Source organism: Podarcis liolepis (genome assembly GCF_965112155.1).
Source record: "Podarcis liolepis genome assembly, chromosome: 9".
Lineage (NCBI taxonomy): Eukaryota > Metazoa > Chordata > Lepidosauria > Squamata > Lacertidae > Podarcis > Podarcis liolepis.
The window spans coordinates 14,377,130-14,402,892 of NC_139564.1; the positions used below are offsets into that span (position 1 = coordinate 14,377,130).

The 25,763-nt window shown below is 41.9% G+C and overlaps 1 protein-coding gene across 5 annotated transcripts in view; it reads right to left on the reverse strand.

Moving 5' to 3' along the window:
* WDFY3 (WD repeat and FYVE domain containing 3) overlaps window positions 1-25,763 on the reverse strand; it is a 125,001-nt gene that overhangs the window by 16,138 nt on the left and 83,100 nt on the right. For 4 of the 5 annotated variants that reach the window (XM_083520388.1, XM_083520387.1, XM_083520390.1 and 1 more), the window contains 17 exons: window positions 25,046-25,145; window positions 23,649-23,809; window positions 22,416-22,645; window positions 20,647-20,756; window positions 18,340-18,522; window positions 17,111-17,268; window positions 16,643-16,720; window positions 14,906-15,133; window positions 13,573-13,626; window positions 9,479-9,647; window positions 8,251-8,414; window positions 5,064-5,212; window positions 4,635-4,755; window positions 3,781-3,866; window positions 2,538-2,618; window positions 1,390-1,444; window positions 706-825 (listed from right to left, as the gene is read on the reverse strand). In XM_083520388.1, the coding sequence (XP_083376514.1) occupies window positions 706-825; window positions 1,390-1,444; window positions 2,538-2,618; window positions 3,781-3,866; window positions 4,635-4,755; window positions 5,064-5,212; window positions 8,251-8,414; window positions 9,479-9,647; window positions 13,573-13,626; window positions 14,906-15,133; window positions 16,643-16,720; window positions 17,111-17,268; window positions 18,340-18,522; window positions 20,647-20,756; window positions 22,416-22,645; window positions 23,649-23,809; window positions 25,046-25,145 (2,247 nt within the window). The remainder of the gene's footprint in view (window positions 1-705; window positions 826-1,389; window positions 1,445-2,537; window positions 2,619-3,780; window positions 3,867-4,634; window positions 4,756-5,063; window positions 5,213-8,250; window positions 8,415-9,478; window positions 9,648-13,572; window positions 13,627-14,905; window positions 15,134-16,642; window positions 16,721-17,110; window positions 17,269-18,339; window positions 18,523-20,646; window positions 20,757-22,415; window positions 22,646-23,648; window positions 23,810-25,045; window positions 25,146-25,763) is intronic. The other variant, XM_083520386.1, reaches the window with a different exon arrangement.

Sequence of the window (25,763 nt, forward strand, 5' to 3'; positions counted from 1 at the left end):
CTAAAGTCGCAGGGAGAGTGAACGGGAAGCAAGAGGAGAAGGAGCCCCCCCCCCACACAGACACACTGAGTGTCAATTCTAAAGTCGCAGGGGCGCTGGGAGAGTGAAGGGGAAGCAGGAGGAGGAGAACGATAGCTCAAGCACACACACACACAGCCCCTACAGTGGCTAATCCAAAATCGGACAGCAAAAAACTGCAGGCAGGGACAGAGAGCAGGGGTTGTTTTAAAGCAGCCAACTCCCGCTCTGCTTCTCTCCCTCCCGGCTAGGCTGGTTGAAAAGCTTTGCTGCTACTTAGCAGCACAGTGGGGAGGAGAGAGGGACATAGAGCACGGGGTTGTTTTAAAGCAGCCCACTCCCGCTCTGCTTCTCTCCCTCCTCCCCGGCTCCGCTAGCTGACAGGAGCCGCTTACACCCGCTTTGCTGTTTCAAAGCGAGCCACGGACTGCTCACGACTGCAGCAGATTCCCCCGCCATCTGTAGGCATTCGCTCCATAACACGCACAGACATTTCCCCTTACTTTCTAGGAGGAAAAATCTGCATGTTATGGAGCGAAATTTACGGTACTTCACAGATTTGTTAAAAAACAGTAATGTTTGAAGAAGCAAGGCTTCCAGCCCTAATCTGAGTTACTTTTAAGTGCGGGGTTTTAGGCTTCCAAGAACAGGCTTTTCTTTTATGAAATGTAAGATTTTTATGTTTACCTCTGAATCATAGTCTGCAAGGATCCACGGGAAAACAGGATACTGCATGAGGTCATTGTAGGATCGGCCAGCCAAAGTGTTTAAGTGCATCAGATACTGGAAATTACTAATTTCACCTCTCTTTGTAGAGATAGCACACAAAACAGAACAAAACAAAACAGCACTGATGTTAATTTCCCAGTAACAAAACCAAAAATATTTCGGTTGTTCACCACTTTATAAAATACAGGAACTTAAATGTGACAAAGCATTTTGGCCCCAATATTACATGTCCAAATATTCTATTTCAATCCACTATGAAAAGGAAGTCCTAAATGGCCTTGGCCCAGTATACACCCCCATCGTTCAGCCTGGACACTGAGATCCAGCTCTGAGGGCCTTCTGGTGTTTCCCTCCCTGTGAGAAGTGAGGTTACAGGGAACCAGGCAGAGGGCCTTCTTGGCAGTGGCGCCCCCCATATGAAATGCCCTCCCATCAGATGTAAAGGAAATAAACAACTATCTGACTTTTAGAAGGCATCTGAAGGCAGCCCTGTTCAGGGAAGTTTTTAATGTTTAATGCTGTATTGTTTTTAATATTCGATTGGGAGCTGCTCAGAGTGGCTGGGGAAACCCAGCCAGATGGGCAGGGTATCCATAATAAATTGTTGTTGTTGTTATCAACTAAACTACTTTTTATACTTACCTCCCACCTTTGTGTAACAGATTTCTCCCCCACTAGGGTGCTCAGCAAGCCAGACCTAAGGAGAAGCAGAAAGGGTCAGTACTCTTGCCATTTAGCAGTGGTATATGAGAGCAATGTTAGCAACTTCATGTAACACCGAGCAACTTTTTCCTCGTAATCCATGCTACCACATTAATTATAACTGATTTTAAACTATTAAAGAATCAACAGTTGTACCATCCTAGTATCTATGGATCACTATCAATGTCATGAACATGCCAACAAGGAACGGTCACCTCCAACAGTCTAACATGCTTTGATGTTAGAGCTCGTGTAGTGTAGCTGTCTGAGTGCATCAAGAACAAGCTTTGGTTTCCCAGTCATGGCTTGCTTGGAGCAAGCCAACCACCATGACCCATGATTCTGACATGATACTAAGCCAGGGATTGTGGTCTGCAGCTCTTACTCTGGCTAGGAGAGGAGCAAAGCGGGAGACATCTAAATATTCATGATGAACCTTTAGCTATGGTTTACTATGATGTGTGAGGGACGCGGGTGGTGCTGTGGGCTAAACCACAGAGCCTAGAACTTGCCAATCGGAAGGTTGGCGGTTCGAATCCCCATGATGGGGTGAGCTCCTGTTGTTCGGTCCCTGGTCCTGCCAACCTAGCAGTTCGAAAGCACGTCAAAGTGCAAGTAGATAAATAGGTACCGCTCCGGCGGGAAGGTAAACGGCATTTCCGTGTGCTGCTCTGGTTCTCCAGAAGCGGCTTAGTCATGCTGGCCACATGACCCGGAAGCTGTACGCTGGCTCCCTCGGCCAATAAAGCGAGATGAGCGCCACAACCCCAGAGTCGGTCACGACTGGACCTAATGGTCAGGGGTCCCTTTACCCTTTACTATGATGTGTGAGCACAGTCAATTTCAAGAGAGAAGCCCCTTGCTATTTTATTTTCATTGCTGTTCACAATATTTTATTTGCATTTCTGCTTTTTCTTATACTCCAAATCTCCTCTACTTACACTGGGTAACACATTAAAGACAGTGAAAGTCACCAGGAGGTTCAACTTTTAAAATAGCGGGATGAGTAGAAAGCAGTCAAAATGAATACTGTAAATTCCTTCACTTCCAAATCTATCGTGTGGAATTAAAAAAACTCAGACACTCACCCTTGTTCCACACTGGTGTTGGGTCGCTGTCCAGACACAGACTCTGAACTGTCAGTTAAAGATGGAACGACAGCCAGAAACCTTAAAAATAATAATAGGATAATGTAATCAACAAAAGTGTGTTTCAATTAAGATTCAGGTGGCGCCTACTGCCAGACTGTTAATGAATTAATTAGGCTGCTGTGTCTATTTTTATTAAAAGTATACATTGCAATGAAAAAACAGTAAAAAGAAAAGTACACCTCAGTTCTAAAAGAGATTTTTGTGGGGATGGGATGGAGAGGAAGGAAGGCATTCAAAGTGTTACTGTTAGCACATAAAGCCCTTAATAGCTGGGAACAGTTTATTTAAGGATCACTTTACCCCCCAGTATGTGTCCACTCAGCTGCTTGGAAAACATAGCAAGCAAATCCTCTTTTGTTCATAAAACTAGAAGGCATAAGGCAGGAATGAACAGTTTCTGCAGGTGTCCACAAAGGGAACTGAACAGTAGAGTCCATTCAAAGATATGCATTGATCCTGTGATCTCGAGTCAAGGGTGACTAAAGAGGTGGTCAAGTTCTGGAGGTGGCACTGAATTACTCTGGTTAGTAAAATCCCAGACTGAAGATCTATAAGAGGACAGAGGAGACCCCACCTATATTCATGCTGTGTAGTGTCCCCCTTACATGTGTCGCTGGGGTGTCTGAGATTTTCAGCAAATGCAACATGCCTTTCTGCCTACTGAGCTCACTTCTTGGTTGATCTTGACATTCTTGAGCTCTACTGGCTGGCTGCCCTCTTTCTAAGGAAGGCTGGATTATTGGGAGCAAGTTGAGATGAAATAATTGTCTTGTCTTTGTAATAAGACTATGTTTAGCATAATATAGGCTAGCTGCTGCGGCGGCCTAATTTTCATCTCACTCCCTGTTAAGAGGAATTCCCACAATGGATGAATGGGCAGCAGAAGGGCAGGGGATAATGCAGTGTTAAATGTTAACATTTCCTCGTGGTCAATAAAAACTCAATATGGAATTGTTTCTCATTTGTGGTCAAATGTCTACAATTTTCTCCTCTATTAATATTCTTGCCTAATATCAATAGGACAGCATGCTCAACACACAAGCCTAATAGACCCTATTGGCATTGGTCATAAACATCACATTCTCCCAAGCCCTTTTGAAGAGGCAAGCCTTTGCCATGGCTGCCTCGCCAATACACTTCTTATAAGTACTCTTATTATAAATAGTATGAATGGAAATACCTTTGGTAGACTTTATTCCTCACTCCTTTCTGAAAAGCAAGAAGATAGTTGCGTCCATCTCCAGAGAATACTTCAACAGCAATTGGCTGCAAAGAAATGGCAGGTTTTAAAAATGTTGTCAAAGCACAGAAGAGTAATTGCTGTGGACTTTCATGAAGCCTAAGTCAGACCTTTTTTACCTAGGTATGAAGTCAACTTACTCCTGCAAACTGTGCTTTAAAAATCACCCCTAATCCCTTTGTCAGGGTTTACAATGCACTGAAGCTTCCAGACTAAAATTTTTAATAAAAAGACTACAACATATATTATGTGTAGGGTTTTATCCCACCTTAAGCAAGTGGCAGGGTGACGCCAGTGCCTATAAAATATAAAGCTCTTAACAACTTGGAACCAGTTTACCTATGAGATCGCCTTACTGTACATGTGCCCACCTGACTGCTTTGATTGGCGGAACAGGTGCTAATACAAGTGCCACATAATACCTGTTCCACATTTGTAAGAACTTGATTGTTTAGTGTGGCAAACCTACACTTTGGAACTCCTGGCCTGTTGACATCAAGCAGGTGCCGTCACTATAATCTTTTGGGGGCCTGCTAAAAACATTCTGGTTTAGACAAGCCTACCCAGATGCTTAGAAAGATACGGTAATTTTTAAAGGTTTTAGTATTTCAGCCTTTGTATGTTATAAAGTATGTTTGTGATTTTTTTCTTGATTTTCTTGTTTTTTCTTCTTGTAAATTACTTTGAGGTTTGTTTGTTTTTAAAAAATCAAGTAGTGTGCAAGTTACATGAAATTATGAAATAAATAAATAAAATATTTACGAAACCCTGCTGTTCCCCACTAGAAACAATACCTGTAACAGGTATCTTCTTTTGTGCACTTCCTTAATATCCTCGTATGCAAAAATACTGCATGTCCTTTTGAGTTGACTTGGACCCTGTCGGGCTCCTCTGGGTATAATTGGCTCATGCATACTGTAGAGAGTAAAAGGTAGGAGAGAAACTATAAATATAAGACTATACATAGCAAATCTGATTTCACCCACTCATATTCTATAGTCATGTTTGGCTTCATAAACCATTACGAGAATTGTAAAAACTGATACAATAGCTATAGAGTCACGTACAGATTTTGCATATTTCTATTTTAGGTGCAGTGTTGTTTTTGGAGATCGTAAGCGCTATATTCAGGAGGGTTTCTTATAGTCCTGATGCTGTCATACTTTCTAACAGGGAGACATTTTTTTCTCTTACAATTTCAAAGAATGTCACGCCTAACTCACTTTAGAGGCAGGGTTTCAATGTCCCGTATTTCTCTGGTGGCGGTCATGGTATAGCCATCAATCACATAAAAGTGCTCTTTGCCAAAGAGGAGGAGCCCCTCACTGGTGTCTAGGCCTTGAACCCGAGCACAGCGGTACATGTGTTGAATCTGTAATATAAGCACATATTTAATGAAAACATGATGAATAAATAAGGATATGTACATGACTATGCTTATAGGCCCTGGGGGGGGGGGGAGAGGGAGTAATGACCCTGGTAAGGTAAAAGCTAAAGGACCCCTGGACAGTTAAGTCCAGTCAAAGGCGACTACAGGGTTGAGATGCTCATCTCGCTTTCAGGCCGAGGGAGCCAGCGTTTGTCCACAGACAGCTTTCTGGGTCATGTGGCCAGCATGACTAAATTGCTTCTGGCATAACAGGACACCGTGACAGAATCCATAAATGCCATTTACCTTCCCGCCGCAGCGATACCTATTTATCTACTTGCACTGGTGTACTTTCGAACTGCTAGGCTGGCAGGAGCTGGAACAGAGCAGGGATTCAAACCGCCGACCTTCCAATCAGCAAGCCCAAGAGGCTCAGTGGTTTAGACCACAGCACCACCCTGCAGGCCATATCAACACTCACAAACAGCATTTAAAACTCAATCTGAGAAAAAATGACGGCAACAGAAGATTCAATGAGAAGAAAGGAGAGCCCTCAAAGGACCATTTAGTCCAAGGGAAACTTGAAGTCTTTAAGAGGGATAACTATTTATACGGAAGGAAATAAAACCAAGGCCAGTTGTGTCTTCTTGGAGGTTAGGCTTGTATGGCAACCCTGAAGAAAACTAATCTGGTCCTAGAGTTGAAATTGGAGATCCTTGTCTTGACGAAAAGAGTTTCGTGTAAAAGAGAATAGTTGAGCAATGGTTGTGTCAAAAGCTTTGCATGATACTATGGACCTGAATAACCTGCCCTTGGATCCATGAATTTGACAGATGGATAGGCATAAAAATCCAACATAGGAAAATCAGTGCTAAGCTACTATAACTGCAACATGTTATGGGGACTATATGAAAATAAGATGCTTGAAGAGGATGAAGTAAGGCAGTATCAACAGGACTTGAATGTGTTTAATTCTGGCTAGATTGTGACTTATCCCTCCCCTTTCTGCTCCTCAGATACGATAAAGGAAAAAGGCATACCAAAGGACAAGGAATGGTAAAAATATAAAAAGCAACCCATTGATTTAATTTTGAAATGCAAGCATCAGCATATAAATAACCTCTGCCCTATAATGTTCTTTTTGATTAAATTATAGGAGCAGAGGGTCCTGTTTATAGCCAAGACAGAATGAAAAAATGGAAGTGATTATTGCAGTACAAGCAATACTTCCCAGTTGTTATTTTCTTGCGTCAGTGGTGCCTGGGGAATCTGCCCTTCATGTCCTTATAAACTAGGAAGCCACAATGACACTGAGTGAGGATGAATGCAAAGACAACAAATCACCTCGAGAGGTCTATTTATTCCACGCATAATCTGACATTCGAGAGGAGGCAATGTGAAAACTTTCCCAGCCATTGTCATGTTGATTCTACGGCATATACTAAGTTTTCATCTGCCAGTCAAAGGCATTTGGATCCTCCCTTTCTGCATGCCAGAAGATAAGGATTTGAAATTGTACAAAGAACTATTAGGTAAAGGGACCCCTGACTGTTAGGTCCAGTCGTGACCAACTCTGGGGTTGCGGCGCTCATCTCGCTTTACTGGCCGAGGGAGCCGGCGTACAGCTTCCGGGACATGTGGCCAGCATGACTAAGCCGCTTCTGGCGAACCAGAGCAGCGCATGGAAACGCCATTTACCTTCCCGCCAGAGCGGTACCTATTTATCTGCTTGCACTTTGACGTGATTTTGAACTGCTAGGTTGGCAGGAGCAGGGACCGAGCAACAGGAGCTCACCCCGTTGCAGGGATTCAAACCACTGATCTTCTGATCGGCAAGCCCTAGGCTCTGTGGTTTAACCCACAGCGCCACCTGCATCCCTAAAGAACTATTACATAATGCTTTATTTATAATGCTTCAGAATAATAAAACTGTGTACACATAGAATTAAGGAAATAGTCTACTGCCTTCCATAGAGTGAGATTTATGCAGCTGGTTGTGATAGGCAAGCAAGAGGCATCATGACAGCTTTATCAAAAAGCATTTGAACAGGGTGCAGAGCAGGGTCTCAGAAGGGGTGCAGTTCTGAGGGCCAGTTCAAGGGCCAGAGGTTCCACACACCTGCGCTACAGGATTGCACACCTTGGAAAGATAGGACTCTATGTGGATGCATTTTTGTTTCAACGAAAACCAAAACAGGTTCATACAATATCAAAGCTGAATTTGTATATTTTTCTTAAGAGTATTGTTTCTAAACTATGCCAACAACAATATGACATTTGTTTTAAATGAGGACACTCATCACTGAAAGCAACAGACATTTTCTAAGGTAAGCCTATTATTATGAGCATTCTCAACAGCACTTCAGAACCTATTATGTCAATGTTTCATAAAAACTGTTTCCCAACCACAATTAAACGTGCTCATGCAAACTTAAGCAACAAAGGTACTCTAGTAATTCACTGAATTTTAAGGCTGAGTTCCAATTTAAAAGTGTTTGCCAGGTGAAAAAAAGAATCATTCTTATATCAAAGGTATAAAAAGAAGGAGAGCTTAACTGAAGGTTAAATCTACAGAGGGGCTCTGTCACCATGTAATTAACAATTCTGCGTTTGAGTTAGGAAACTGCGGGTTGTATCCAACAGGTCAGCATGTTCATGCAAGGACTTCCACTTGCGTAATGGGACTTCCCCTCTCTCCTCCCCTTCCCCCCCCATCTGTTTTCAGGGTTCCCCTCTTCAGAACTGATTTTTTTTGGGGGGGGGACCACTGGGCAAGGATAGAAGACAAGAGGAGAGGGAATTCCACTGCGTAAGTTGGAAGTCCTTGTGTGAACGAGACAACTTAGTTGGATACAATGCATGACATTTTGTGAGATATCACACACGCGTACTCCACAAGCCCTCTATGCCAGGTTCATTTTGAATGATGGATGAACTGCTTCGGAGACTAGAGGCACAATATGTTCGAGAAGCCTCCACACAACAGCTCACTAGGTTCAGCAACTGAGAGACCAAAAAGAGCATTAAATGCTGGCTTATACCTTCTCTCCTTCTTCGAGCAATCGAAGCAAAGTTGTGTTATCGGTTTTCTCCTCTTCATCTATAGAGCTGCTCTCAGCTATTTGATCCTGCAGCTGCTCCTGATTCTCCTCATCACCACCATCAGGTGCGGAACGAGATCTCTTCAGTGGCGGTTTAACAAGACCTGCATGAAGCAATCAAACCAGCAGCACATTTGTCTGTAAGTCACTGAACTTTGTGTGGTACGTGAGCATGGCTGAATATTAACAAGTCCATGCCAGTAAAGAACTGTTTCGCTCTACTTAAGGTTCAAAGCCCACCCTAAATCCCACAGCTAAAAACTGGTAGAATTTATGCAGGACCAGCTGAGTCTGAGAACTTGCAGGCCAAGGGCAGTCGATGGATCCATGGTCCTTGATCAGGCATGAAGGTCAGTGGGTGATCTCAGATAAGTCACACACTCTCATTGTTTGCTGTGGGGCTAAAACGGGATAACCCCCCAAGCTCCTGGAAGTGGGGACTGAGAATCTTAATGCATGTTTAGGTCATACAGGCTGTTCACATGCTATGTAGTCAAGGGGAATGGGAAAAGCATGCCCACTTTTACAAACACACTGATACATAGGGATAATTAGTGAATCTGATCTTTACAAATTCCAATGTGAAGTGACCTGGCCAATATGAAGTGACCTATTGGACTAAATACACTAACAGAACTTAAGCGTCCTCAGGTTTTGCATTCCACTGAATGCTGCTATACAATTCTCAGCACACTAAACTATCAAAATATGTTTTAAAATGCATGTTTTGCAGGAATTATATTTAAAAAAAAATTAAAACATTTAAATGCAATTTTATGCATCTTTTTTCCTACAACAACAAAGAATTCTAGATGCAAAAGTGACTGGAAGTTGACCAATTCCCTACTGATAGGGAAGAACTACTAGACAAGACAGATTCGAATCTTTCTTAAGCAATAGTTTTAGCATCTTTGGGGTGATTCACACATTTAGGGAGGCCACAAAAGTATTACAAGGGTCACAATTCACATATCAGCAGAAGTCGGGTCTGCTGAAGACTTCTGCCTTGTCCTAAATAACCTATGAATGTAAAAATTGTGAATGTCTGCCATCACACTCAAGAACAGCTTGCTGCTTGTGCATACTTCTCTATAGGGAAATACAGCATAAATAACTTCAACTTGTCAAGCATGCCTATGCATACAGAGATATGTGTGAAAATACCCACCTTTAACTCTTGCAATAGTATCTTCCCCATGTTCTGGCTCCTGCTGAGCAGTTTCTCCTTCAGAGCTCTCTTCGACAGTGTCTTGGAAGACAGCAGGGTTTCCAGAAGCCAGGCGCATGTAGTATTCTTTGCTGTCATAGCTTATAGCTCTGCGGTAGCGTGCAGGTTTCTTTAAACAACAACAGAATAAAAACGTTTGGCAAAACCAACTCAAACATACCCTAAATATAAATCTATGTTCAGAACCTGCTAAGTGTTGTAGCTGGAGGCAGCCAACTGTAAACTGATTAAGTTTCCAATAGGCAAATCAGCTAGATTTGGAATGAACCCATTGTTGCTGGAAAGATGATCAAAAATTAAATGCTGCTCGATGAACGTAAAAGTTAGCAAAATGTGTTCGGTGCTTTGTGAATCATCACAAAAGAACTGGCATCTCATCATTTCCAATATTAAAAGGTAAAGGTAAAGGTACCCCTGCCCGTACGGGCCAGTCTTGCCAGACTCTAGGGTTGTGCGCTCATCTCACTCTATAGGCCGGGAGCCAGCGCTGTCCGCAGACACTTCCGGGTCACGTGGCCAGCGTGACAAGCTGCATCTGGCGAGCCAGCACAGCACACGGAACGCCGTTTATATTTCCAATATTGCACCCAGCCAATTCAGGTATTTTCTTTAAACACTGAAATGTTAACCAAAGTGCAAGGATGTAGAGAAACTGATGGGGATTAATTTAGACCTATTATTAACTCCCACACTATTACTTTAATTATGATATTACAATTCTATGATTTTATGATTATGCGCAGAGAATGGGGGAGGCAGGAAAGCTATCGTAATTTGTTCATATGGATGTGGTGCTCAAGAACCAAAGTGCTGTTTGGTGTTAGCTCACACAATATACATGCTATGTTTCTTTTTCTATTTGTTGGGCTGCAATCAAACACAGCTGCATGCTCCCTAATGGCCAAGGTCTCACGACCAAAACTAATTGTTGAGTGCAATGATAAAAGTGGATTTTTTTTGGGGGGGGGAGGGGAGGATTTTGCATTTTTGCCAAAGCTCCAATCATGTTTTACAGGAACTTCATAGTTCATCAAAGAAGATGGAATGTTTTCTGGAACGCTATAATGTTTTACCAAACTTCTAGTTTAGCCCACTTCTCTTCATTCTCATTACTAGGGAAATACATCTGTGGAGTTTCTTTCTGCAGAGAACAATGATGCGACTGCTTCTCCGTGGGCTCAGAGCACTTACCACCCCACAACTGTTGAGTAACCAGCGTTTATCATCTTTACACTAGCGTGGTGAAGAACTGCAAGTGAGGCAGCATTCATAAAAATCACTTGACCCCATGCCAAATTCTACAGAGATCCAAGCAACAAGTGTTACTAACATGCCAACTGGGTCGAGAGAATCAACTCGAACCTCCATTTATTTTAGTAGCAATAATGGGTAATACAGAAAAGTGGATCAGACAGAGGGCCGGGCTCACCCTCTGTGGGTCATTTTGATAAGGTTGGTGCATTAGCCCCAGCATGTCAATTTTATGTTTTTCCTTTGCTGCGCTTGCTCTTCATTTGAGTTCAGGCAAATGCCTGTCAGCGCTTGGATACAGACCCTGAAGATCCATTATTGGCTAAAACTTGTTTTTCTCCCTCTCGGCTTGGCTCTGGTAACCCTACTGGATTCCTACGAATCCAAATGGAAAGCTACACTGCACAAAAAGCTAAAAGGCTTGGGGTTACCCCACAAGCCTTGATAGCTGTAGGTTATGAGAAAGCCAGAGCAATAATCCACCAACGAATTTGGGATGTGGAACTGCAATGTCACGTGAGTGAGATGAATAAACACCCAGCAATAAAAGATAATGGGAGAAGGTTCACCTCAGCAAAATATCTGCCAAAATTACAAATACCTAAATACTGACAGTTGTTTACCCTCACTAGATTCAACGGGCTGCCACCTGCCTTATTACAGGGCAGATTTGAGGGTAAACCATACGCGGAACGAGTCTGCCCCTGCAGCTTGATGGAGGTAGAAACTTTCTCTCGTGCCTTGTTACGCTGTCGTTTCTACTGGGATATACGCTCAGCATTTATCATCCCTGCTATACATAAATCTCCAAATGGGTCCAAACTTCAACATCTAAAATCCCTGGTAGAGGACAAGGATCCAGAGATCATGCTAAGGGTGGCCAAATTCTGTGTGACTGCCACAGAACTTAGGGAACAAGCTGTGCTACCATAATGACCAAGGCCTTAAATGACAATTTTGGGTTATATTTTAGTGATTAAGATATATCTTATATATTTTTAACTGCTGCTATACCTGTATTGCCCCTGTTATACCCAAAGGCAAATTCAAATGTATCCCTATCGTGCTTTATGACTTCCTTGATATTGTATGTGAGCTGGAAGTGGTCTGTGACTGAAAGTAATAAATTCTCATTCTCATTCCTTGAATTCAAATTGGGAATGCAAAGGGAGACTCTTTTGGGTGGGTGGAAATGCTGCCTTTTACTGTCAAAGAACAAGCCGCATTTTTCTTATCTCCAATCTCAGAGCTTGGGAGCACAGCACTAAGACTGAAGGTAAGCCTCTGCCTGATGCCTTTTCCTGTCTAAGAGCAGGCAGAGGCACACAGGGCAAAGCGTGTGACAGCACTAAGATAAAAAATAAGCTCAGACTGGAGATAAGAGAGCTTCACACCTGAGGTCACGTGATGTCAAGTGACTGACAGGTGGGTGTGGTTTGCGCAAAAAGCCTCATGGGCCAAATTCAGAGGTCTGGTGGGCCAAATTGGGATTGTGGGATGGAGGCTCCCTCCCACAGGTGTATGATGTACACATTAGTATACTAGGTCACATCCAATGAAGTTGTCTTATTTGTGCTTGTGCAATGGAAATTCTCCTCCCCTCGCATGACTCCCAAAGTTGTCCCCAAACTCTCTGAAGAAAATTCAGGGGACAAAGAGGAACCTATGTTAATAATGTAGACTGATGGTTGTATTCAAGTCCAAATACTTATGCCTGGAATTAATTAGTTAATAATACACTTAACGTGTAGATCGCAAACCCCCTGTAAAAGGTTAGGAAGGTAATAAACACTGCACTTCATTCTGAAGCCTATTGGAAAAGATTAAGAATTCAGCCAAAGTTCTTCTCTAGATGCTCCCTAAAATCTCCAATTATGCTTGAGGTTTTTTAAAAGAACAGTTCATTTATATGATAAAGATTTGTTAACCTAGTCCTGTGGACATAAGAGATAAGCTACCTAGAGAACAGACACGTTTTTAGCAAGTCCACCAAGAGCCAAAAAATATATTAATGCATCACCTTCCAAAATGTTGGTTTGACAAGTAATTCAAAATGAGTGAAGGCATATTGTACTTAGTGATGAGCAAATTTTTAAAAATGTTTTGATCTCTATTTTTTGTGTGACCTAGATAGGACTATTTGCAAAGGCAATATAATGTTGGAGCTTTCTTCGCAACGTATTTTGAGAATTAAATATCAGTGGAATGCAGGATAGTTGTTCGTGAACAGAAAGGGATGGATTCCAGGACGTACATCCCATGTTCCTCATTAGAAGCACATAGAAAATGTTTATGTTAACAAGGGGGCAGAAAGCAGCAATTAATGGTCCCAAATACAGGTATGGGTCAAGGTGAGTCAACTGCTTTGCCAGCACAGTGCCCTGAACAGGTGAGATTGTCTTAACAGTGCAAAAACATTATGCCAGCCCTGAAATACTGATTAGGCTAAGTGCATGAATGTCCAAACTGCCCATCACTAAACACATCATAGTCCATTAGTTCTAATTTCGAGCTGGTACATGTTTATACAGTGAGAATAGTGACAGCACAGCCCATCACAGCTTGTTAGTGTGCAACACAGACAGAAAGAGCTACATAGACATTGTATTAGGTGAAGACTGAAGAGAACACAGCCACATCCTCTTAGTATATCATTAACCCTACGACAGAGTTACTGAGGAAGCACGTTGAAAGCCAACCAGAGAAGCCTTGTTAAGGTTGCCTAACATGCACAGAGAGGTTTCTATCTGTTTTGCCACCCGTGGAGAGTTTTCTCTCTTTACCTTTTGAGGAATGGTATCGTCAGATGTCTCAGGAGGCTTACTTGAGAAGTCAGACTGAAAATAGGGTATTAAGTATAGAAACATCAGGGGAAATATCATGTTGAGGAAGTATGCATGATGCGACTAAAACTGTCAGAGCATTAGTGGGCAAAAAGGTAATGACTGAACTTCTAATTTTCTCCACACCAGGAAATGCAAAGCAGGAAAAATAACAACATAGAAGCTCGAACCTTAAAATTTGCTAAAACTAGCACAAGGTAAAGCTCAATTTAATCACAAAGTTCTTGCACGGGAGGAATACACAATATTTTAGCAATTCAATTAAAATATTGTTGATTATCAGTGGGTCAAATTAACATCTCACACTGCTGCTTTGATTCTGCACTTGCCTACAAACTCAATCTTCAAATATGATGGACTATGAAGAGACAGTGTGAGAAACTGAGATATGAAAGCTAGGAGATAAATGGCACCCTAAACCTAGGTTATGGGCGCAACAATGGAATGTCTAGGTGTGTTTTTTTATAACAAGAATACAAAGCTGAAAATGAACTGCAGCTAAAATATTATGTTCATTTTTCACATGGTCTAGTCCTTCCCCTGCCCACCTCCCTAATATTCTTAAGAGGGTCTCTTCGCCAGTCTTCAGAGAGTAGCTGGAAGTAGGGAGGCTGAAAAAGGTCCTCTTTTCCTTCCACTCTGCAGTTTTAATCTGAAATCTTAGGCACAGTACTGCACCCAGAGCTCAGAAACTGCTTGCGCTAATGAAATTCCCTGCTGCAAAATGCGCCCAGAACAATGGGAGTTCTGAACACTGTTAAGAGATGCACCTGTACAACCCCCCCCCCCAAGCTCAATGCAGCCCATCATCCATGTAGGACAGCCCACCAGGGACTCAATTAACCTCATGTTTTTGCTACCTGTCTAGGACTGCAAATACAAGGGAGCTATGAAGCACCTGGTAGGTCACAATACATGATAGGTGGGCTGTACCTGGCTTGGTACATTGTAGGTGGTATAGTCTGGCCTTCCTGTTAGGGCAGAGCGAAGCCACAGCCCACTTTACTTCTGCTATCCTCCAACTGGAAAATTAATCAACAAGAATCTAGAGGCTGCAAAAAACAACGGCCATGGCTGCATGGTTCAGGGAGCTAGTGCAAATATTTGCTGATATGCACTTGAAGGGGAATCAACGTCCCTCCATAAACCCATAGCTGAGCACCACCAGAAACACATTATCCAATCGGCGATGGACATTCTTGGCAATGAAGCAAGAAATAAGCCAATGCATTGCTACAGCTAAAAGCTACTGCCGTCCTGTAACTGCACTTACCAGCATATTTGTCTCATGTTCAGTATCCGGCATGTAAGGATACTGAATATAAAACATGTCATTTCGAACCATCTTCTTCCTCATTCGACAGGGACCTTCTGTCATCTCCAGCATCCACTTGTCCAGGTGAGAGCCAATAGGAGGGCCCCACAGTCCTCTCTCCCGTAACAACTCGTATTCAATCTGAGACCACTCTTCTGTCACATACTTCAACGCATTCTGCTGACGCTGGAAGGGACACTACAGGTTAACTGCCATGGTGTGCAAAATCACGTGTCATAAATGGCGTGCAGAATCAAGTAAGCTCCCTTGTACCGTGATTCTAACTGACATACATTCTCATGAGACACGGCAGCAAAGAATCCCAAGGCATTTTAAACTGCCCTGTGATCCTCGGAAGGACGGTATATAAATTTAATAAATGAAAATAAAACAAACTCTTTTAAAAGGTTCAAGGTGCAAAGTTGGATATTCATGCTGTTTTCCTCAATTTCCGAGCTTAGAAACTCAAGTTGTGAACTGTCCTTGCATGGGATTTCTTATTTACATAGTTCATAATTGCATAATTATAAAGTGTGTTGTGTATAAAAAGGGTGTACTTGTACTTAAATCTGTACCTGTTCCTTAAGCAGCTCTAGCACTGCTCCTAGGCTGCCAGCACCACAAATCCTTCTATAAACATATGAAGCTGCTTTATCCCAGTACAGTCCGCTCTTAAGAAGAGTTTCTGAAAGAATTCTCTCCTATGACTTGCTACCTAACTGGAGATGCCAGGGATTTTATCTGAGACATCTTCATGCAAAGCATATATACCACTGAGTTATGGGTGCTCCCCTCTTAACTGCTGACAGGGCCTTCTCTCCAGTTGAAGGGCAGCAACATAAAGAACTCTCTTTAATTTAGGAGATGGCTGGTTGAGAAGGACTAGCCTTATTCATATTCCATCTATGATGCTAAGGAACACAGTCTTAGGGTAGATTCATGACTTACATGACAATTTCAACAGATTCTGAAAATACTGAAATCTCCTATCAAAAGGATATGGTCATTATCTTATCTCTGCATGGTCATAGAATCATAGAATCATAGAGTTGGAAAAGACCACAAGGGCCATCGAGTCCAACCCCCTGCCAAGCAGGAAACACCATCAGAGCACTCCTGACATATGGTTGTCAAGCCTCTGCTTAAAGACCTCCAAAGTAGGAGACTCCACCACACTCCTTGGCAGCAAATTCCACTGTCGAACAGCTCTTACTGTCAGGAAGTTCTTCCTAATGTTTAGTGTTTGGTGTATGTTTCTTAGTGAGAACTATCTATGGGTGGGGATCTTCTGATTGTACTGAAAAGTTTGAATAAGGCCTTTTTCATTGTGATGCCCCATTTGTGGAATGAGCTCCCCATGGAGACCTGGAGAAAATAGACAATGTGGTACTTTTGCAGACAGAAAAAGATCTTTCTATTCTGGCATTTCCTGACTACTGATCCCGAGTTCTTCTTTGGTTCTGGATGGTATAGTTTAAATTGCATGACTACGTCAAAATGTTATAGTTGTTATGTTTTACTTTGGCTGCTATATGTATATCACAAACCACTTTGGGACTTACAAATTTAAAACAGAAAAGCAAAATAAAAGATTTTTATATAAATAAAATAAAACAAAATAAAGAAACCACTTTTAAATACAATGCTCATGCAAATTTGATAAAAGCATTTAGTTTGATTACTGCTCTCATTTACCTCTTGGTATTCTTTATACTGCATATCTACCAAGTCTCGAACCACTGCTATGTGAGTAAACATCCATTGAGAGATCTCCTAACAGAAAAATAATGAATATATTAATGTGTGCAGAAAAGAGCTTGTCCTTAAAACAACTTACATATAAAATAACCCTGAAAACTTCAAGTAGTGTGGATTACGTATGGAATTATGGTAGATAGTAGTTATGCTGCAATTTTTACAATAAAACAATACCTCTAATCTAGCAAAGTATTTCAACGGTCTCATCTACTTGAAACTGCTATGGTGGATTAAGGCCACAGTACTTAACATTCAGGCAGTTTAAAATCTAAGTAACAGAATATAGTGAAGGGGGGATTTATTAAGACAGGCTAAATCATCAATCAATTTGTTATACTGTACATATAAGGAATGACTATTTTTTTCCTTTGTATTATCTGTTTGTCTTTAAATGCTATGCAATACCTGCGTGGATAGATTATGTTTGTTAAGACCGCTTTCTTTTCGGTTTCTTCTCGATCCTGTTAGCTTGGAAAGGCCGAATCCACTGCTGACCCGGGAGAGCTTGGACTGGGTAGTCGGAGCCAAGGCTTCTCCTCTGCTGATGCTTTTCTTTTCATGAGCTAGAATGCCAAGAAGAGTTAGGGGTCTTCAAAGTGTATTTACTGGACCCTACTAGCACATCTACAAACCAGGGTGGATAAAAATCAATGATTAAAAAAAAATTAAAGAAATCAGTTTTTTTTAAAATTTAAATCAGATTTTTTAAAAAATTAAATTGGATTTTTAAAATAAAATGCTTTCAGAGGAAAAATCTTTCTAAATATAGTCTTCTATTTAAGTTACATTATAGTCCAAAGGGTATTCATCAGGAAATAAGGATTTGTTTTAAGTTTTTCATGTCTGCTAAAACTCAGTCTAATTTAAAAAATGAATAAATAAAATTAACCACATCAGTTAACAAACATGGATACATATGCTATAATGTTATTGTTTTAGTTAAATAAATTGTTTAAATGGTTATTAAGGAAATGATTATTTTTCTCCTTCCAATAAAGTACAGTTAACTTCTTAAACCTCAACATAATTTCATAATTATCTGTCTATGTATTTATAATAGTATAACCAAATCAGTATTTTTTGATATAACTAAAAACTACTCTGAAAATTTATTATTCCAAAATGAAACCTTCATATGGTTGTAAGTATTAAGATTATACCAGCAAGATTGAGTCTTTCTGTAAAAAAAAATAAAAATGATTTAAATCAAGTCTTACTAATTAGTGATTTAAATCAAATCCACCCTGCTACAAACCAAAAACGATACCCAGAAAAGCTACAGGCTAATCTAGATGGTAGCATTCTCCCACAAACACACTCCCATCCTACATACTTTTAAACAGGTAGATATTACATCCTTATATTAGAAAGCCCTCAAAGACCACATTCCACATTTGTAACACTGTCTGTGGGTGATGAACAGGAAACCCTTGTTCCCTAGGATGAAAAGCAGGGGATGAAGTGGTGCCCTTTGGGATGGGTAGAACAGAAGGTGAATTATCCAACATCAGATGGAATCAAGGACAATGTCATTTTGTTCCCATCTTCCTCCCTACATTTAAGGGGTTTTAAATCTGCCTAAGCAGCCAAAGAATTATATACCACACAATAATAATCTGCACAGCTGCTCTTACCCAAGTGATTTTGCCAACATTTTAAACTGGCTTCTTCCACAAGGGGCTTTACAAGGGCAATATCCACATGGCCCCTGTCATTGACGGGGAGAGATACTTTGAATACCTCCTCCAAAGCCTGTTTCTTGCTGTAGAACAGTTCTGTCCACACACGATTTACAGCTTTTAAAAGAAGCTGGCGACCTAAATGCATGAAGAGGGCACAAAAGTGAACAAATGGGTATTTATTTCGATAATTAATATCCTGTAACTTCAGCATAGATTTATCGCTCTAGAGTAGCTAACAGAGTAGCACGAAACAAAGAGTACAATTTAATAAATAGTAAAACAACAACAACAACATCATGCAAGCTAGTGCAGCAAATTAAAAACAAGTAATAACAGTGTCAGTTTAAACAGATGGTAAAATCAAATTGCTCTAAGATAAAGCTAGGCACCTGTCAGCTGCAGAATGGATGAGAGACAAGAATGAGGGAGTGAGGGAGAGGGAGAGGGAGAGGGAGAGAGAGAGATCAAAAAAACAAATGTGTGACTAAAATTAAGTTTGGAGCAAACCACCTGTGCTTTCCTCAGAAAAGCACCTGGGGTTTGTGAATATTCTTGAATCAAAAAACTACCTTGTTCAGAATCATAGAATTGTAGAGGAGGAAAAAAACCTTTTAGAATTGGCAGGGAGCAGGCGGACAGCAAGTTTATTTTGAGCCTTGTCCAGACAATGGAGATTCACTTTTGGATTCTCTCTTTTAAATATTCACCCCACTCCTAATGTGATTAGGACACTGTATGAAACTAGTGTTAGCTTTTCCTATGATTTATATTAACCTGAGTCTATTCATTTGGATTTATAAGCAGTGCTTTTCTTCTAGAAAAAATAAGGTGCCGGTATGGTGCATCCTTGTGTACCCCAAGGTCACACAATATCTTGTGCTGATTGGGATTCATAGTACAGTGGTACCTCGCAAGACGAAAAACTCGCAAGACGAAAGAGTTTTCCGTTTTTTGAGTTGCTTCGCAAGACGAATTTCCCCATGGGCTTGCTTCGCAAGATGAAAACGTCTTGCAAGTTTGTTTCATTTTTCTTAAAACCGTTAATACCCAGGGTGCATTGCTTGAAGAGGTGCAGTTGCGACTTGACTTCGAGGAGCAACTCATAGCATGTGGTGTGGTAGCCAGAAGTGGAAAGATGTGCAGGCTTTTGCACAGCGGCACCACCCTGACAAGGACCTGACACGTGACCTTGCGAACACTTTTGATACGAGGGTCATGTCGTCTTTCAGGGAGGTGCTGAAAAGGCGGATGAAGCAGCAGACCATAGACAGGTTCTTCAGCAAGAAGCAAAGAGTGGAAGAGGAACCTTCTTCGAGTTGTCCCTCAGAGTCTTAGAAAATTTATGTACAGTACACTTTGGTGATTTTTAAATGCTTTTCTGTCATGTTTAGAAACTTAAATTATTGTTCCTTCAATTTTTGAAATGCTCTTTACAGTATGTGTGACTTTAAAGAGCACTTAATAAACTCTTTTTGTACCAAATTTGGCTTTGTTTGGACATTTTTTGACCATAGGAACGCATTAATTGATTTTCAGTGCATTCCTATAGGAAACCGTGCTTCGCAAGACGAAAAAACTCGCAGAATGAATTAATTTCGTCTTGTGAGGCACCACTGTATCAAATACTAGATTTCCTCCATTTTGAGCCAATATACAATGGCGTTCCCAAATTCTTCAGTGTCAAGGACAAAACAGCCATGATGCTGGTGAAATTTTTAACGGAAGGGTTTCCAGTGAAGTAGAAAGTCTGTGCTGTGACAATGCTGGAATTGCTGACAGTCATTTGGAGGCTTCCTTATTTTTTCTCTTTCAGCATCCTAACTCCATTTTAACTACCTACTTCAATGATTTGCAAAACAGATCTGTAATAAATCTTGCTTTCTCCCGAGTTCTGAATTGTTAGCCATTTTCCATGAGAGGCAGGTCCTGCTGAGTGAGAGGGATTAAACCTAATCCTAATTATTCCTAACTGCTGTTTGGGCAGGATCTGTTTAAGGTAGATATGCAGCCTGTAATCTGTATTACTGGTCCTCTGTTCAAAATTAACCTCTGATTAGTCCTGGCTTGGCCTATACTTCGAAATGGCTTCTTTTATATTCTAGGGTTTATCATCAATCTTTCCTTCATAGCTCCTTGGGAAACAACTCATACCCCCACTCTTAAATGAAACAGCCGAAAGATTAAGGGAAGACATGAGGAATACATTAGCTAACGTACTAACTGACATTTAAGACGGATGGACTCCAGCTGCATAATTACCTTCACTAACATCTTGATTGTAGACTCCATCTGGCTCGACATCAGAAGGGATCATAACATGCCAAGTAGTCATCCTGGCTTCTGCTTCCAGGCCAAACCCATCTACGCTGCTGCAAATATTATCCAACAATGTTAGATGGAAGTGAAGGAGTTACACTGTATGCAGGACAAAAAGTATACATAAGATCTGCCCGAGGTCTCCATTTCTCACCACCACCTGACTGAAGCCTGACCTAAACAAACAGGCTCCATCACATAAAAAACTGTTTTAAATACTGTCTTTAAAAACTTGTTATAAGCCATCCTCTTGACTTTCACAGTGAAGGGTGGGTAAGAAATCAAATAAATGAATGAATGAAGTTTCCTAATTATACCACTTTCTAAAGGAGGTGGGGGGCTGCATATTCGAATGCTCCCCCCTCTCACTCACCCTCCAAACACATACAAAAACAGCTAACACCTCAGGGAGTAAGCTAGATCAGTATCTGTCTCCATTACATTAGCTAGGAGTGCAGAGGTGTGTGTCTGTATGTTTATCTAGACTGGCCTTCCCAGTGCTTTTTTCCTGGGGGTACGCATACCCCTAAACATTTTGTGAATCTAAGTTTGGCCTCATTGAGGGGCAGTATTTCAATATGAGTAGGAAAATGAGAGTACCTCTTGTGACCTTAACATATGAGTGTGCTGGAGGTGAATTAGTTAAACAAGTTACCCAATCAGAACCCAGGGGGTGGAGTCAGAGGGACTATAAAACCAGCTCTGGGAGGGGCAAAAGGGGAGTTTGTTGGGAGTTGGGTGGTTGGTTAGAGTGGGAGTGAATTGGGATAGAGTCTGTGGGTAGGTTGAGTTAGTGTAGCGAAATAAGTTGAGTCAGGAACAGTTAGGAGCTAGGTAGACAAGTAAATATCTGAGAGGTGATTTAGTGAATGAGAGCAGGTAGCGGAAGTTACAGGTCTGGATAGGTACCCTACGATTGTAATTGACCGATACTGTTTATGAAACCACACACTTGTTAAACTGAAATAAATAAACAGAAGTTTATGTTCCAATTTAACCCTGACTGGACTCAGTATTGTACCAGGTAGGGCCTGGGTGGTGGCAGCGAGAAATAAAGTGGTGGCACAGGGATCAATAGATGGTGAAATGTCCAGGGACCCTGTGTGATTGCCACACCTCTAAATATTTTTTAAGAAAAAAAGCACTGGGCCTTCCTAAAAGGTGAAGAGTAAAAAAATGTGTATCTATCTCCATGGGCTCAGTACATGACATTCCCACCACCCCTTGAGGTTAACCTAGTTTACACATGACAAGGAAGGAAGATGAGGAAAATTATGACCATGGCTGCTTCATGTATTTCTGTTCAGGAGTTTCAACATTTGGACAAAATTAATACATAAGCATCATAACATAAAGACTCCCTCACCTGAAGCGTGTGTGAGATAGAGGGCAAGACTGATGGCTCACTTGGTCATGTAAGACCTAAGGCTGCGTCAAGAACGTACTGTGACTTCTCTTGAAATTTTACAACTGTCTTTACCTAAATTGTGTGTCCTTGCATGACTGGAATTTTATTTCTACATTTCCTGTACGTTGCCCCTTCACTGGCAAGCAAGATAAATGGAAATATGTGTGACTGTTTCTAGCTTATAAGCTGCAGAAATATGTCCACTAGGAAAAGGGAGGGGGGCAATTTCAATGAACCTGACGATTTTACAGAGTAAACAGTTTTCCAAACAAACGGGTGTATGTGCACTTGGCGAGGAGCTCACCTCCCAGCGTGTAGATTCATCAAGCAATGAGCCAGGCAGCTGAAGAACTCTTGGTCGTGATTCCCAGGACCCAAGATCAGAGTTCGATTGACAGTAAGTGTCCTTAGAGAATCAAGGAGAGCAACTTGCTGAGGAACTGTTTTGTGTGGTCTCGAGAATTGGTATAAGATGGTCCTGTTCAGGCAGTGATAAACGGCATCCAGTGATAATCCCTGAGATCTTCTTTTTGACTGAAGCAACAAAAAATTGCAAATGAACATGTTTAAACATGGAATCTCTGTATTACCCCAAGTTTATTAGCATGTTTTTAAAGATACTTCTTCCACTCAAATCAGAGTAAACCATACTGCGGTACTGAGATGTAAGGAAATAGCCAAGTATTAAGTTGTAAAAATAGCTTCCAATTTTGTTTCTGTAGGAATTGGCCTCAATTGCAGGAAAGGACCATGAAACACTTGCAGTTTTAGCATAATAAAGTAGGAGGTAGATATCTAGAGAGTTCATTAAAAGACAGAACCATCTGATGATCTGTACATTCATACAGCCAGGGGGCTGTATTGCTTTCTGGGTAATCTTTCCAAGGGTGACATGCCTGTGGTGGGCCGAGCCAGAGGCAAAAGAAGGCAAGACAACACAGGGAAATTTTACTTTTGTACAGTAGACTAGTTGCTACACACCCACCCACCCACTGTTCTCCATCCAGGCAAGCAGGAGGCATCATCAGAGTACAAGGACAGATTCCAATCAGGCAAAAACATGCAAGGAAAGTGCCTCTGGCTCCGAGGTTCCCTTTCTTTGTATATATTACAATGAATAAAGTTAGGCGGGACATGGGTGGCGCTGTGGGTTAAACCACAGAGCCTAGGACTTGCAGATCAGAAGGTCGGTGGTTCGAATCCCCACGACAGGGTGAGCTCCCGTTGCTCGGTCCCTGCTCCTGCCAACCTAACAGTTCGAAAACACATCAACGTGCAAGTAGATAAATAGGTACCACTCTGGCAGGAAGGTAAACGGCGTTTCCGTGCACTGCTCTAGTTTGCCAGAAGCGGCTTAGTCATGCTGGCCACATGACCCGGAAGCTGTACACCGGCTCCCTCGGCCAATAAAGCGAGATGAGCGCTGCAACCCCAGAGTCGGTCACGACTGGACTTATGGTCAGGGGTCCATTTACCTTATAAAGTTAAGCAGGCCAAAATAATAATAGGAGGATGAGGAAGAAGAAGAGAAGCATACCTGTGCAATTAACTGGATTATGAACTCTATAAGCAGCTTGGATTCCTTGTTGAACATGCCTTGCCAAAGTTTATCCACCACACGCTGGGTGAAATAGAACACATTGTTTACAAGCACCTGATAGCTTCCTCCACTTGTTATAGGCAGAGATGCGTCCTCCCCTAAATGACAATGATAGTGTTAAAAAGTGTTTTACCCAAATAATTCCACCCCATCCTTCAGTCAAACAGGCACAGCATTAAGAATGAAACCAAGCTAAATTACGAACCGGAAGACAGATTAACATGCAAACATTACCAGTTGCTGAGGAATCAATCGCTCCCAACACCACCACACCAGCCAGCAGGACTGGTGACAGGGACATGTCTTTGCCACGTGCTAAAAGGTTTAGTGCAGATGGAGGGCATTTCCTGTGCCTGGGCACTGAAGGCCCTGCCTCGTATGCCCATCCTTCAGACTTCTAACAGTGGAGGATCACAGCAGAATTTCAGAGGAAGGAAGGTGGGAACAGGTGGAAAGATACCCTGGTCTCACAACATTAGATGGGTTAAAAGACCACCTTGGCTGCAAGTCCTGGGAGACTTGCTCCCTGCCTTTTTCCACCTCGCCTGGAACAGTGGAGCTCTGATTGACACCAGCTACAGAAGCTGATGCAGGTGGCGCTGTGGGTTAAACCAGAGAGCCTAGGACTTGCCGATCAGAAGGCAGGCGGTTCGAATCCCCGTGACGGGGTGAGCTCCCGTTGCTCGGTCCCTGCTCCTGCCAACCTAGCAGTTGGAAAGCACATCAAAGTGCAAGTAGATAAATAGATACCGCTCTGGCAGGAAGGTAAATGGCATTTCCGTGCGCTGCTGTGGTTCGCCAGAAGCGGCTTCGTCATGCTGGCCACATGACCCGGAAGCCGTACGCCGGCACCCTCGGCCAATAAAGCGAGATGAGCGCCACAACCCCAGAGTCGGCCACGACTGAACCTAATGGTCAGGGGTTCCTTTACCTTTACCTTACAGAAGCTGAAGCTGCTGAAAGAGACCAGAGACTTATCTTGGCTGTCTCTTAGTATAGACACATAGAGCCCGAGCTTCCACACATTAACCCTGAGCTTCTAAGAATGTAAGAGCTGGATCAGACAACAGTCCTCTCTAGTCCAGCATTCTACTTCCTACAGTGGTCAACCAGATGCTTATTAGAAGCTCAAAAGCAGGACTTGTACGCAGAATTCCAAGTGCAACCACACCAAAGGACTTGTATAATTGCTCTTAAGATACTTTCAGGGTTTTCACCCAATTCTTTTTGAAACGTTCCCGGATATTGAATTTTTTCCTTTCGAACTGAGCTTGCCCATTTTAGTGTGTTTTTAAGTGATACTGAAAGAGAGTCAATCAAAAGAAGTTAATTACCCAATAAAACATCAGCAGCAAGCAAATGGTCCATCACACTGTCCAAAATATAGGTCTGAAATTCTTTTTGCTGTGCTCTCGTCGATCTCTCGGGAGAGGCCTGGAAAATAAAACAAAAGCACAGAAGAATTTACCGTAAGGGCTTCTTGTAAACGGGCAAATTTAGGACAACCCCAGGCTTTGTATTGTCTGGCACTCTACACAAATTGAATGTGCTCCATGTACAACAACTGTGGTCAATACTGTCAATTAAAATATACTTCCCTTCTTAAATGAGAAAAAAATGTCCTGAATACAAGCTACCTGCTAAATTGATAGAACACACCCACATACTTTTTTTTTGGTTTAATGATGGCAACAGATGCCTTTTTAATTCTACTCTTCATTGGGGTGGGGTGGGGAGCAGGTCCTCATAAAAATACCACTTTGTGGGAAGTGGATGAGGGTGACACGGATCACAAGAGTATGATGTAGCCTCCTTTATGTTGCTCACATGCTGCTCTACTTCATTTCCCAAGCTGCTCCCTAGCTTTGGACAAGACAGAAGCAAATGTGAGCACTGGGGGGTGGGAATCTCCCTACCTCCGCTCTCTCACATTTTTCTGAGCTGCTTTCTGGTTCAAAAAGCTAAGGAGGGAGGCATACAGAGTGATGCACATTGAAGTATATTCCTTATCACCTTCCTTTCTTTCTGAGCTAGAGGCTGACCAAAAAATAC